The sequence below is a fragment of the Pteronotus mesoamericanus genome, unplaced genomic scaffold (genome assembly GCF_021234165.1).
Source record: "Pteronotus mesoamericanus isolate MK-2021 breed Mesoamerican mustached bat unplaced genomic scaffold, CSHL_Meso_final contig_56, whole genome shotgun sequence".
Lineage (NCBI taxonomy): Eukaryota > Metazoa > Chordata > Mammalia > Chiroptera > Mormoopidae > Pteronotus > Pteronotus mesoamericanus.
The window spans coordinates 21015011-21030798 of NW_026555201.1; the positions used below are offsets into that span (position 1 = coordinate 21015011).

Below are 15788 nucleotides of genomic sequence, written 5' to 3' on the forward strand. Positions count from 1 at the left end.
TTGCTCCTGCAACACTGCAACACCCACGCCCCGACCGTGGTGAGTGGTGGAAAAGCACGGAAGACTGAGCATGTCCATGTGCCCTAGCAACCAGGAGGATGCACACATGACTCAGCAGAAAAGCAGCTTCCAAGGGCTGATGCTGGAGCCAGGGGGATTATGGCGGGGGACGGGGGTGGTCTTTAAAAGTGGAGCCTGGGGAAAAACTCGGGCTTTTGCTCGCTCCTCCCCTAGCTGGCCAGTCAGCAGCTAGGGGTTCAGTTTCTTGAGCCTGCAGGCTTTAGGGAAACCGCGTCATCCAGAAGTACTCCCTGCGACTCTCTCGAGTACTCTTGAACCTGCCTGGCCAAAAGGGCTGCTGTCCCTGCGCTCCTCTGGGGACAGCCGTGCAGCGGATGATTTGGGGGGGGACTAGGGCATCAGCAGCAGCCACCCGCCCTCCTCCAGCAGAAGCCCCCAACAATGGCAGTTTCTGCCATCGCTGGTGCTCTGCCTGCTCCAGTCCAGGAGGAACCTTGTATTCATGGCACTAACTTGCGGAACAGGGCTTAACACTGGAGGGCATTGGACAGAGGAAGAGAACAGCCCACTGCTAGTAGGACAACTGGACAAGGACACCTGGACACACGGACTCCAAAGGATGTAAAGGACAGTACTTCAGGTGGGAGAAGTTCCTGGTGCAACCTACAACTGAGCTGGCAGAGGGTGGCAGGGTGATTTTCTCTGAGGCCTTTTAAAGGAAATAGGCTCTGAAACAGAAACCTGCCATTTTTTCAAGCTGTATATACGTTAAACAAAGGATTCCTTTTCCTTTCCACTCGACTCTGCCTCCAGAGTTTTTTGCCTATGGGCAGTGAGTGGTAGGACCCCACTGGTGGTTCTAGAACAGCACAAGGCTGTCCAGCAAAAACATTTGTGACATGATTGTTAGTAGGGGAGAGGTACAAAACTGAAAGAGCCCATATTTTCACTCTATCTAGTCGCTTCTTAGTTGTGGTATTAGAAAAAACTACCTTTTTTTCTGCTTCTTTTTTGAAAGTTTTGTTGTATTTTATATTCATTAGAAAAAATTGGCATCCTTCCTTAAAAATGAGACATTAGGCTTCAACCCTTTTATGCTAAGCCCAATATCACCAAACCAAGACTTAATGTACAGTTTCTGCTCTCTCAGAACTGCAATTAAATCAATATTAAATCAATCAGCCATAAATTACTGGTCAGCACTATTTTGGTAATCTGCCTCATAGACCCCTGCCAGCCCCTAAAATGACCTTGCCCTCTCTTAAAAATTATCAACATTTCATTCGTAGACCTACCTGCACCATCAGGCCTATCCTCATGAGGAAACTTCGGCTCTCTCCTTTTTGCAGGAGGCAACCCACCTTTTTTTGCCTAGTTGATTTTCTTTGTTACCACTCCTTTCTGCCCCTAAAAGTCTTATTTTGAACAGCTTCTTAGAGTTCCTTTCTCTTTTCTACATTGGATGCTGACCAATTCAAATCAATTTTTTCTTAACATCTAAAATGTTTTAATATGCCTCAGGCTATCTATTACAGTTCTTGTGAAAGAAGATGGAACCTAAGGAAACCCCAACAGCCCCTAGAAGCAATGAGCAGCCAGCATAGGTATTTTTGGAGCCCCTGGAACTCTCTGCTTTCCTGTTGCCACAGGAGGTGCTGAGTCCTTCACAGCTTCAGAGATTTTGCCCTATGAGCTTTCAGACTTTGAGTGTTTCTTTTTCTAAACTGTGTCTAAAAAACACTGGAGTCCAACTGGTCCTACTTGAAAACCAGGCCAGGTCCAGGTTCTGACTGAGTCTTACTCAGTAACTGGACTGGTTCCAGGTCAGAGTAGATCTCACTTGAATTAAACTGCAGCCAGTGTGAGGCCTCAGGTGAATAAAACCTTCTTTTAAGCCTGAACAAGCAGGTTAACTGTATCAAGATAATCATGAGTTACAGTGGTCACAGTTGAGAACTTTTAACCTAGATAAGCTTACCCATGTATGAGATGCCCTAAAGAAAAGAGTATTAGCCAAACACTCCCTATAAAAGGTGGAGGGGGAATTGTTTCCTCTTCTACAATCTCTCATTACCAGAATGAGACTCCCTGGGAAGCCTCACTGGCTCCAGAGGCTAAACACTGATTCTGGGAAACTGCCAGAAGGGTAAGAATTCTTACCAAAGTCAGCTCTATCCATGGTGCCAGGGCAAGAAAGGAAAGTAAAATTTCACATTGTCCCTTTCTATTCAAATTTAGATTAGCAACCAAAAAAAAAAATTGTAAGAATTAGATCTTTGAATTGCGAACCATGGATTTGTTTGTGGGTACTCGTGGGTTGTCAATCATTTCTTTCCCAGGGACAGCTACTTGCCTCTTGTTTTTCTCATTTTCTGGCCTTTGAGAACTTACCTTAGCAACCGTCAGGTTGGGGCAATCCCAAAAATACGACTGGGCACAAACCTGGATTGTGTCCCATTTGATGCTGGACCTGGCTGGACAGAAATAGGAGTTGCACTCCATTTACGAGTCGGGTCCAACGGACTGTTGCAGCTCTCAGGCACATCGTCTGACTCTCTCCTTCTTTTGCTTATCTTAAGGTGGGGCTCTGGATCTTGGGAGGGTAGAATCTTTTCCACTCACTTGAGGGATGCCTCTTGCATCTAACAGGATGTTCCATACTGTCAGTGAAGCCCCTAATTAGGGCAAAAATGACCAAAAAAAGGATGCTCTTTCCTGCCATCTATGCTAATTGAGACTAGCCTCTGAGGACAGCCATTGCCTCATTTGGAAAGCAAAGATAAACATATCTAATTATGAAAGTAACAACAAAGATCACACTTGATATATAAATATTGTGAAAAATTACAGTTGTTAATCAAACACAAAGTTCTACTAACAGAATGCCTAGCACTTTCAGAATTAAAAAAAATTAAAATTCCTGTTCTTATGCCTTTCAAAGATGCTTCCTTCTGACAAATATAAAATATGTTATATAGCTTGTGAAAAAAATAAATGATGAGCTTATAAGAATAAAACATGAAACCTGAAAAACCTTCTCTGCCCAGAGGGTTTTTTGGCACATTCCAAAGCCTATGTTTCTGGGAGACGTGTTTCGAAACAATTTTATGTCACTATATAAAAGATTACTAGTTCTACTTCGTCACTGTGCATTATGTCTGAATTTACACTTCAACTGCATACAGTATTGAAAATGACATAAAAATATAGCAATGGCTAACAGTTACCACAGAAATATTTTAAAGGACAATTACCAATAAAGGCAATAGAGGAGATAAAATATGTGAAATCCAAATAGATTAGTCAGATATAAAAGTTGATTAAAAACAAAAAATTTTGAATGGAAATCAACTTCACTGCGAATGCTCAAAGTTTGGGTTTCCTATATTTTATGTACATTAGATATCAATAAAATGTCACCTTCAAGTTGCTCCTAAATTGGGATAAAAAAAGTTTGGAAGATGAAGCAGAGGTAGACTATGAAAAAATGGCTAAACTGCACCCAAACTTTGAACAAGTAAAAGTGTTCAAGGTTTTGAGATTGACAGCTTAAACTCTAGGGTAATGTCACGTCTTCCTGCACAAATGGGCTAGGTGGTAAATTACTCAGCCATTGGGAATCATATTTTCCTCATCTGTGAGACGAAGGCTGAAGACCGTCATGCATGGGGTTGTTGGGAGGATTAAATAGAATGCTACAAGTAAAGTAGTTGGCAGGGTGTGTGACATTTAGCCATCACTCAGCACAGGTCATCTCTTTACTAAGTGAGGCTGCTGCAGCTGCCCCTATTACTACTGCTTATAGGTGTTAGGTAAAAGCATGGTGCCATCCTTTCGGGCCTTGGGTCAAAGTGAGCCATGCATTTAGAGGGAGTTAAAAGGGTACCAACTCAAAAGAACCACATGATGCTGGAATTCTATTAGGGCATCATCGACCCCATTTATTTGGTGCCCCCAGCAGTACAAATTAGAGGTTAGAGCTTAGATTCTGTCAGCCTACTTGGGTTCAAATACTGTCTACAGAATTTTCAAAATGCCTGATCTTAATTGAGTTAACTTTTTTTACCTATAAAGTGAGGAATAAAAAATAATAGCTGACTAAATGGGTTGTATGAAATTTACAAGGCACATTTCACATAAAATGTTTATACAGTTTATGAAACAATGGTCAGTGCTCAATAAATAAATATCAATCACTACTTTCAGTATGCTGTAAAAATGGTAACATGGTTCTCCATTAAAACTATCTAAACAGAGGCTTATTAGATATGCTTTATTTTATTGGTCGCATAACTGCTCTGATAAACCTTGAACTAAACTCTTTTCATTTCAAGTAACCTCATAAGCATAAGCTGTACATTACATGGGAAGGTAAGAAGAAAGTAGCTGGAAGCTTAGATTTACAGGAGTTGGGTAAGTAAGGAAAGTGAAAGGGAAAGGTGGGCCAACTGGTAACTGGAGAAAGAGAGAAAATGTGGGATGTAAACAGGAGTTTCCTATTACTTGCTTCTAGGAGCTGGTTGCTGGATAAGGAAAAGAAAAATCAAGGAAATGGCAAACACCTGGGTTGCAGCTTTCTGAGACCCAGCCCACCACAAATAGCAACTATTGTGTAGCGCCACACTCGAGCACAGACTTTGCAAGCTGATGCGGTTCTGCACACATACACCCCTTCAAAATACAAATGTGCTATAGCAGGTCCCTGACTAAATGGATCTTTGTACCATTTTTTCCCCATCTACTATTCTGTTTCTCTCTTGCCACTGACAGCCAAACTTTTAACATTGTCTCCACCAGTTTCTTCCACTCCAATCTGGCTTCCAATAGCACCAGTCCAGGAGAGCCAATCTGTTGACATCACCCAATTATTTAAATCTATTTAAATACATGTCAGTAGCATTTCCTGGAGATGTTCACTTTTGACAATACATTGGGATTTAGATATCACAGTAAGGATTTGGGGTTTTACCCAAAGCGTCATAGGAAGCCACAAAACTTTATTTTCTTAGGGAAGGAAGGCTCCAGGGACACTACACATGCTGGGTTTTACTTCTAATTCTCTAGTGTATTCTCCAAAAACAAAACTCTAAATGGCAGTTGTTCTGGATTGAATGCTTTTGTCTCCCCCAAATTCATATGTTGAAGTCCTAATACTCATAGTGTTTCTTAGTCGTACCAATCTTAAAAAAAAGTTCTAACATCCACAAGTTACAAAGCAGAACTGCTGGTCATTCATTCTTGATTCTTCATCCTTCATCAGTCCTCACGTACTGTCCCTCAGTAAGTATTCTCAGTAAGTATCAATCCAAAGTATGTCATCTTCTCTTCATCACCACAGCGATGGCTCTGGCTCAAGCAACCACCTTCTATCATAAGAACTCCTACAATGTGCTGCTTATTCCTATTCCATATGCCCTCTGGCCCTCCCCCATTTGCTTCTGTGGGTTCATCTGTTAAGTATGATTCTTGCCCTTCATTATTCAAAATCTTTTAAGTAAAACCCAAATTCCTTATTGTGGCCTACATATCTCAGCTCCATCCTGCACCGTGCTTACCCCGCACCTTTATTTCCGGCCACTCCCACCGACTCACCAGGTTCTAGCTGCACTGGCCAAATTTTAAGCCCAGCCCAGCAGGCACCCCACTCTGTCTTACACGCGCTGCTCCCTCTCTGAGAGTGCTCTTTCCCCTGCTCTTCACACACATAGCGTGAGGCAATTATACAACTAATAAAGGGATTCTTCCAGATAGGTCTAATAATATTCACCTGACACCGTGCATAGTTGTTACAATATGATATTCCCTATCTGTACTGTGACTACTTTGTAACTGCCAATTTGTACTTCTTAATCTCTTCACCTTTTACCCCCAGGTCCCTAACCCCCATCCAATATGGCAACTGTGTTTGTTCTCTTTATCTATGAGTTTGTTTCTGCTTTGTTTTTTTCCATTTATTTTGTTTTTTAGATTCCAGGCATAAGTGAAATCATATGATATTTATCTTCTCTGACTTATTTTATTTAGCATAATACCCAGTAGCTCCATCCACATTGTTGCAAATGGTAAGATTTCACAAATGCTAAAATTTCATTCTTTTTTTATGGCCGAACAATATTTCATTGTATATATGTACCACATCTTTATTGAATCATCTATCAATGGAAACTAGACCACTTTCTTTCTTGTACCATATACAAAAATAAACTCAAAATGGATTAAAGACTTAAATGTAAGTCCCAAAAGCATAAAACTCTTAAACGAAAACATAGACAGTAAATTCTCTGATACTGTTCTTAGTAATAAATATTTTTGTCTATGTACCCACAAGCAAGGAAAACAAAGGAATGGGATTACAACAAATTAAAAAGTTATTGCACAGTAAAGCAAACCATCAGCAAAATGAAAAGACAACCTACTGAATGGGAGAACATATTTGCCAATGATACACCCAATAAAGGGCTAATAACCAAAGGTTATAGAGAACACATACAACTTAACAACAAAACAAAAACAAAAACAAAAAAACCCTAGTTTAAAAATGAACAGAGGACCTGAATAGGCACCTACAAAGAGGACATACATATGGCCAATAAACATATGAAAAGATGTTTAATGTCACTCATCATCAGAGAAATGGAAATTAAAACGACAGTGAGTTATCACCTGATACCAGTCACAATGTCTAACAATAAATCAACAAACAACTGGTGGTAAGCATGTAGAGAAAAGGAAATCCTTGTGCACTGTTGGTGGGATTGAAAATTGGTGCAGCTACTATTGAAAAGAGTATGGACGTTCCTTAAAAAATTAAAAACAGAATTACATATGACCTAGCAATCTCACATCTGGGTATTTATACAAAGAAATCCAAAACACTAATTCAAAAAGATATATTCATGCCTATGTCCATTTCAACATTATTTACAATAGCCAGGATATGAAAGCAATTCTTTCTTAATCTTTCAAATCTCTGTATCTTTCCTACCTATTATAGTGGCCCTATCTACTGCAACTACGTAAATTTCCTTGTTATTCTCTGTTCCTCAACCAAAACATATATATTATTTATTTGCTATCTGTATTTCTCATTACATGGTATGCAAGGATGGAATCTTGCCTCTTAGGTTTATTAATTCATACTCAGTATCTAGCATATTTGCTGGATTTGTAATACTCAATATGCTGCATGAGTGAACTGCAGTATGAAGTAGGTATTCAACATACATTTAATTAGTTAGGGTTTATTTCAAATTATACCATAAATAACATTAAATATGTTGCTATTTATTTATATCACACATAATTGTTATACAGAAATATTGTGCGTTCATCAATTTTCTATTGAACATAGTACTTAATCTTTATGACCAGAACACTGCTTGGTTGTGAGAAAAGCTGAATAAAAATAAATATAGTCTTTACTCTTTTTAAAAAAAGTTAAAATCCTGGAGATCTAAGGTTTAAATACATGAAGCAATATAAAAATAATATATAATATGAGTCCATGATATCAAAATCACTATAAAATGCTTTATAAAATTTAATGATAACAAATGGGTGTCTCTGATGAAAGTGACCTCAAATTCTGCGGCCCTGCAACAAGTGAACTCCGATGAGATGAGATGAAATAAAGGAAAACAGACAATTCCACTAAAGTAGCAGAATCAAATTACATATATGTGTACACATTCAAGGTTTGTGTGCCTTGGGAATTTTAAGTAGTCACAGATAACATGTAAGAAAAATTCAGAATTGGCTGTCTAAAAAAATTCAAAGTGCATAATATTTTGGGTAGCAATTTAAATATAATTTATAAATATTTATTAAGAACCTAGTTTGTGTCTATCTTCTAGCTGCTATCAGATTGTCAAAAATGAGTAATGCATAGTACCTACTCAGAGTGTCCATAACAGAGGTGGAGGAAGTGGAGGAAGATAATCATATAAATGCTAAATCAATACACACTTCAACAAGTGGTATAGACGAGATGTAAACACAATGCAATGGAAACTCCAATACTGAGGAGTCAATTAATTTTGAGTCTCTGATTTCATTTTCCTCTGAGTTTTGGTGGACACTCGGTGATGGACCACCGCTTCCGCTCTTCATCTGCTCAGAGAACACATGCTGAGAGTAACCTATCCAAAGAATCTTAGGGAGACTTGTGTTCACAGGCCTTTTAAAAGCTAGTCAGAGAGGACCCTTCGCCGGCAGCCTTCTTCAGAGCTGAGGACACATGAGCCATCTGCAGAACTTGCTGTTGGATTCCCTCCTGGGCACGAAGCATGTGGACAGTGCGGCCCTCATCAAAATCCACGAGCGGAGCCCTGGTCTCTGGCAAAGGTGGGGGCGGAGTGGGCTGGAGACACCTGAGGATAGACTGGGGAAGGAATCTTTGGGGAGAGAACTGAGAGAGCGGCTGGTGGGATCTCGGTGCTGACTCATCCCCCATGCAGCAGCAGCCATCTTGCTCAGGCAGACCACTCTCTCTCTTTTTTTTTTTTTTTTTAAATCACCAAACAGTATTTATTTAAATGACATTAATTACAGTCTTTCCTCGTGCGTGTCCTCCTTCCACCTTCAGAAAGGCTTCTGGAACTTCAGAAAAAGGAAAGGTTTTTTCAATAACTGGCTGAATCTTTCCCTCATCCACCAGTTTTGCAATGTCATCTAGATAGGGACCACTGGCCATGAAAAAGGCCCAGCGATAATGGACTCCTTGCCAGAAATGCTTTAATGTCTTAGAACCCACGGTGACGCCCGTCTGCAGCATGCCGTCTGCTATGCCCAGTCGGTCCATGTTCAGGAGAAAAGGAGTCACCAAAGTCACATATGTGGCTCCTGACCATTTCTTGAGTAAATTTAGAGCCCATGTTTCAGTGGATCCACCAACATTATCAAGGATAAAATCAAACGGTTCTAAAGATTTCAACTGTTCTTCCACATTTCCAGATTTGTAATCAATTACGTCATCTGCCCCAAGCTTCTTTACAAGTTCACTGGCATCCTGAGAGCAAACTGCTGTCACACGAGCATTCCATGCTTTCATTACCTGTATAGCAAAAGTACCAACTCCACCTGAAGCACCCAAGATCAAAACACGTTTTCCTGTGCAATTTCTAAGATGGATTTATAGAGATTGTGCCAATTGAGTTGGGCCTTGAGTTTAAGTTGAGTTTTGGTTGCTCCTAAAGAGAGAAATTTATTCCAGATAGAAGGAACATCCTGTTCAAAGTCGTGGGCCTGAGAATCAACAGGGTATCTGTGAAATATGGAATGCAGAGTGGTCTCAGTGCATCAATACAATATAGGTTCTTGGGGCATATAAGACATCCCATTGAAAGGTAAAAATACAAAATCCCAAACCAAATTACGTGATACAGTTGGTTGTTTTGTCATGATGCAATACTGTCTAGTCACTTCTTTAACTTTTGTTTCCACTGTGTTAATCATTTTGTTAACTAAAATGTATTTCATCTTGTACAGAAATTATAGTCACTTTTAAGTCATAGACAGTCCTAGCACAGGTGACAACTGAGCACTTGAAATGTGGCTACTCTCACATGTTGATATAATATTTTGGATACATTAGCTTAAATAAAATGCATTATCAATGTCTTTAATATTTTCTATTTTTAGAAGATTAGAGATTATTCAACACTGAGTCCATAAAATCCTCTCTAAAAATATGTGGCTTCAATGAAAACCATAAAAGTTGAACATTACATAGCACAGAATTATTTTCATATACATGTGCCAAAGCATTAAAATGTGGTTTCAGCTAGGGAAACAGTATTTTGTATTTATAATTAAACATGAAAAGCTTCTACAGTATTGTACTGCTCTAGTGGACAGGATCATAACCACCTTTATTTTTTTAATGAGGCTATTTATTGTGTAACCTTTGTTATTTTCACAACTCTAGAAAATCAGCTTACAAAAATTCTTTATTTTTAGGATTCATGTATAATACCCTTCAATTGAATCTATTGGTTTCCAGTAGGACTTTTTATATGTTAAAACTAAGAATAAAATAAAAAATATAAACATCAGGTAGAAATGTACACAGCAACATATTGTGATTATCTTTTTTTTATTTTAAGAAATATAAAAGTACAGGATGACAACACAATCTAGAATTATATTGAAAATGGCTTTAAACGGTCAATACCTATTTGTCAAAACTAAAGATTTAGAGATCCATCTAACATCTGCTGTAAAATTAAGACAAATATATTTAGAAATTACTTGAAAGTCAATGAACATCATATGAAAAGTTTCTGAAGTGGTCTGTAAAATGATTACTTGTATAAGAATTACAACTAATATTTATTTAGCTGAGTTCACATGGAGCAATAGTGGCATTCAATTACATTAAACTACATAGTTCTACTAATTTCTGTGAAATGTCTTAAAATAAAATGGATTGTTACTATCTATTGTGCTTAGGGCATCTCTGTTAATATGAGAGACTCCTCAAATGACTGGGAATAACACAGCTGTTAAAATGCATGAGATTACACTGTAATAACATTCTGTCCCTAATAACAAATTAGGCCACAAATACTAATAAACGTAATCGCTGATCCACTAATGGAAGATTTCTGCTACTTTTGAAAGCTTGACAATTAACTGTGATTCCATGAATCTGATTTTGTTAAATTAAACTGTTAGCGAAGGCATGGTGTCTTAGGAGGTCAATACTGAAGATTCCATCTGCATTTTTACTTTTCAAGGCAAGGTAATTCTAAAAATTGTTTCATTATTTTTATAACTAAAAAATTAAGAGCTGCTTAATTCAACATTGCACGATTAAAACACCTTTATTTATTAACTTATTAGTTTATTTATATTTTTTAATACTCAAGACCCAGCCAGGCCCTGTGACTACTAGTATCTCAGACTTTCTCTCACCCCGCTCACATTGCCCAGGTCCACCGTCAGGTAGGTCTCCACCTGCTCCCGCCCTGCCTCCCTGTCCTGGCCTGATACTTTGTTCATGCTCTTCCCTCTTCCTAGAAGGCTAAGTTCCTCTGTCCTCTCACAACCAGCTCCTTCTTTTCACATAGGTCTCCATTCAAACATTACTACCTCAAAGGCATCTTTCCAAAGTTCCTTTTCTAAGTGCTAATCATTCCCCATAGTGAAAAAATTATTCCTTTCTTTTCCTCAAAACAATCATCAAATTTGAATGTATCTTGTTAATTTATGTGCTTAGTTGCTTATTGTTGGACTTTTCCTCTGCAGAACATACACTCCATGAGAGCAGAAAGCTATTTGCTTGCCACTAACAAACTGATAGTATACATACTCAGTTTCAAAGTCCATAAGCACATCTGTAGTATATTTTTTTAATGGTTACAGGGTGGCCCAGCATTTGAATGTACTAAAATTTGTTATCAAATCCCCTATTGTTGGATACTTAAATTAGCACCATTTTGTACTATTATACACAATATTTTGATTCGCATCCTTGTACTTAGATGTTGACCACTTACCTGGTTATTTCCTCTAGGTATTCCCCTATGTTAAAATACTAAGAAAATTAAAATACATATATGTAAAAATTTAACTCATGTTTCCAAACTATTCTCAAAAATGTGTTACTGGTTTCTATTTACATCAACATTCAGTACAACTGACTTGCCAAATCAGTAGGGGATTAGCTGTTTTATAGACAATCTGTTTTTCACTCAGAATTTTAATTTTCAGTGTCAAGTTTTAATACATCCCACTTTATCCCAAGATTGAAAATTAGACACATAAATATACACACAATGTACATACTATATATGCATTTGCTATATATTAGTCTCACTTTCATCTTCAATATTCAACAAAAGCTTACCAACAATATCAGAGAAATTACTTTATTATTTTGAATGTGTTGAGACATATCAATGCACCATTATAATAGTTTGATACAAAGCGCTTAATATTTTTTATTGATAGAACTCAAAGAGAACCTCCCAAATAATATTGTTCCTGTATAGTACAAAAATGCTAAAATCCCGTAACTGCTAATGTGTCTTCCCCAACTGACTTTAATTTTGGTTTATAAGGATGTTCATTAAAAGCAGGACTGACTAAACTTCTCAGCATACTTAGAGAAGGGATCTAATAAGCTATTATAAGCTACAGAGGTTTTGTGATTAGGTTGAATTTCAGCACCGCATAATGTTTCCAGTTACGGCTAATGAACAACCCACTCTCAAATACATTCTGAAGGTAGATACAGCTTGTTGAAATACGATTTAAGTGGTGGTTTACCGATGACTCAGCCCCTTCACTCTGGCTTTAACAATAAAACAAAGGGATTTTTTAGTGGGGTATCACTGTCTTTATACTTCCAATGGAGCTTCCATCCTGTCAGTGCCTCAGACTTCCTTCAATGTTTTATTTTTTCAACTTCATTGCAAGGAGATGATGAAGTGTTGCTGAGTAAGTAAAGTTTATTTTTATCAAAATCATTATTCTCAAGGCAAGAGGTGGAGCTTATGTCTGGAAGTCTAAAATACTATGATGAACTTATTTCATTTTCTTGCTCTTTTTCATTCATAATAGAACCTCGTAAGTCAAATTTCACCTGTGTGTGACATGACCATAATTAGTATTTCTATAGTTCTCTTCAATATTTTAGGACAAATTTATTAGAAAATATTATAAATAATAACAGCTGTTTTGAAGACTATGTGCTAAAAGCTTTAAGTGTTTTAACTCATTAAATATTCATAGAAAAATTATGACATTAGCAATATATGTATTCCTATTTGACAGACAAGAAAATTGACACATCAGAAAATTAAGATATTTGCTCAATCACACAGCTAAGAATAGCAGAACAAAGACACAAAGCCAGGCCAATTTTCTACAGTATATTCTCTACTGCTTCATATAACTTATACTTTTCTCCATATTCCATAGTCTGAAGTTATAACAGGATCATAATGAAAGTAATAGAGACATTTCCTTGATTCAGCAAGGCCAACCTCTACAGTTCTATAGCATTCCAATTTCAATTACTCCTAGCAAGTTCTGAAAATCTGGTGTTAGCTGTGTGTCATGGGCTGGCCAATGTATTTATTCTATAGTGTATTTCCCGTGTCATTGCAATGAAGTTTCCTGCTGTCTAATTTAACTCACAGGTCAGCCTGAGTGATTTATTGGTCAAATTTTATTGAGTGATTAACCATGTGCCTCTTACTGTTCCAGCCATTGGGAAAATAGCAGAGAACACAACAAAATCCCTGCTGATTTGAAGCTTGTATTCGAGAAAAGAGTGGCGAATGATAACTCACTTATCAGTAAGCAACAAATGATGTAGATGAAAAAGTCAAAGATAAGGGAAGTCATTTTATATAGGATGGTGGGTAGACCTTAACAATAAGATGACATTTGAGTAAAGACTTAAATGAAGTGGAGTGATCCATGTAAATTTTTGGATGAAAACCATTTCCAGAAGACTTCTAAGGAACATCCAGGGTACCAGTGAGCTTGGAGGAAAAAAAAACCATAAAGGAGAGTAGCCTGGGTCAAACAGATAGAGGAGGGCAGATAAAATGGGAAATACATACATAAGTATGTGTGTATGCATTCATATATACATACTCACATACATTTCTATGTATTAAAAGTAGAGCCAAGAAGACTAAGTGCTGGTTTCAATGTGTGTGTGTGTGTGTGAGAGAAAAATAAATAAATAAATATTGGGTGACTTCAAATTTTTGGCCTAAGCAAGTGAAAGAATGGAATATGTTACAAAAATATGGAAGGCAGTTGCATGAACAATGTTGGGGGTTTCTGGGGGTAGAAATCGGGGTTTCAAGTTATAGATATGTTACATTTCAGATTCTTATTCAAAGTCAAATGGAAACTATTGAATAACCAGTTGCAAATATGATTCTGCCTTGAGGAAGAATTACTAGCTGGAAATGCAATTTGGGAACTGTCACACTATGAGTTGTATTTAATGCCATGAGACTGGATGAGTTCACCCTGAATCCACGTAGAAAGAGAAGACACAGTAATAGCTGAATCTGGTACATGTTTTTAAACTCATACTTGTACCTAAGTTTTATATAGAGAGCACTTTTTATTCTTTTTTAAATAAGGGATAATAAATACGACTACACTTTCTCAGATGATTTCATATTCAAGCCTCAAGTGAAGAAAATCTACTGGGTATAAGGTGATTAGAAGATGATCAAATATTGTGTGCATTTTCTCAGGATTTAAAAAAAATAACATCAAGGCAAAGGCAGTAACATTAAGGAGAAGAATGTCACATTGGCTTGAAGACTTTATGAGCACAAATTTTAATGCTAGGATGAATAATAGAAAAACTTGTTTATGTTTTCAGTATAATTTTTTTTTGCAAGTTGGATGTGCAAAACATAGGCAAGGAAATAAAAATTATATAAAACAAATGATCAATTACTGACAATATAATACATTCACAGGAATTTAAGGTAAGCTAATGACCTATGCACCCTTCACTTCATTTTACCTTTTATTTTTTGGCTTTGTTTTTTTTTTTGAGATATAATTCACATGCCATAAAATTCACCCTTTTGAAGTATAAAACTCAGTAGTTCTTAGCACATTCACAAAATTACGTAACTATTACCACTATCTATTTTCAGAAAAGTTGCATCATTCCCCACCAAAAACCCATTACCCATTAGCCTTCCATTTCTATTTTCAGTCTCTTTTTTCTATTTTAACATATTTCATTTTATTTATTTTTTATTGAATTTATTGGGGTGATGATGGTTAATAAAATATACAGGTTTCAAGTGTGCAATTCTATAGCTTATATTTTTACTAATTAAAATAAATAAAAATAAAATTTATCATATTATTAATAACTTATAGCTCATTATATATGACTGACCTTGATATAGAAACAAATTTTATTTTTTCCCCAGCTCTTTAAAAGTATAGTTGACAGATAGCATTGTGTGAGTTTAAGGTTTATGACATGTACAGAGAGAGAGAGAGAGAGAGAGAGAGATGATTACTGCAAGAGAGTTAATTAATACATTCATCACCTCACATGGTTACCTTTTCTATTGATGAAAACATTTAAGATTTATTCTCTCAGCAAATTTTAGTTATACAATACAGTATTATTAATTATAGTCACCATGATGTACATTAAATCTCCAGAATTTGTTTTTAACCAAACGTTTGTACCCTTTGACCAGCATCTCCTATTTCTCCCCATCCCTAGTCTCTGGTAACCACCAATACACTCTCAGTGTCTAGTAATATAATATTTTAGATTCTACTCATATAAGTGAGATCATGTAATGTTGTCTTTCTCTGACTTTTATTAGCATAATGCCCTCAGGGTTCATCCATGTGATCACAAATGGCAGGCTTTCTTTCTTCTTATTGCTGAATAATACTGTGCTCTCTCTCTCTCTCTCTCTCTCTCTCTCTCATCTAAGCAATGCAAATTAGAAAGAATGCTGCTAAAAGTAGTTTCTTCTGGAATACAGAATTGTGAGACTTGCACCTGCTAAGTAATAAAGACTTCTTAGAGAAAATTGCCACAAGTGGGAGTCTTTTGTTATGTTTTCATGTATTCTATTTATTCCTCTTGTTTCTGTTAACAAGACATATGCTGGGAAGGTTTTTCTGGGTAAGACAGCAAATGTACTCAAGAGTTAAGAATGCTTTGAGTAACTAAGAAAAATTACTAGCTGTACCAGTACCAGCTGGTAACCAGGAAAACATTGAACTCCCCACCAGGAAACAATAAA

General features: G+C 36.9%; 2 protein-coding genes across 4 annotated transcripts in view; both read right to left on the minus strand.

Moving 5' to 3' along the window:
• The window catches only part of PPFIA2 (PTPRF interacting protein alpha 2), a 446295-nt gene that overhangs the window by 389206 nt on the left and 41301 nt on the right, over positions 1–15788 (minus strand). The gene's annotated exons all lie outside the window — the stretch shown is intronic.
• Positions 8523–15788, minus strand: part of LOC129075971 (reticulon-4-interacting protein 1, mitochondrial-like) — a 38979-nt gene continuing 31713 nt past the window's right edge. Inside the window, exon 2 of the mRNA XM_054580226.1 lies at positions 8523–9140. Coding sequence (XP_054436201.1) covers positions 8552–9140 — 589 coding nt within the window. The 3' untranslated portion in view covers positions 8523–8551. The remainder of the gene's footprint in view (positions 9141–15788) is intronic.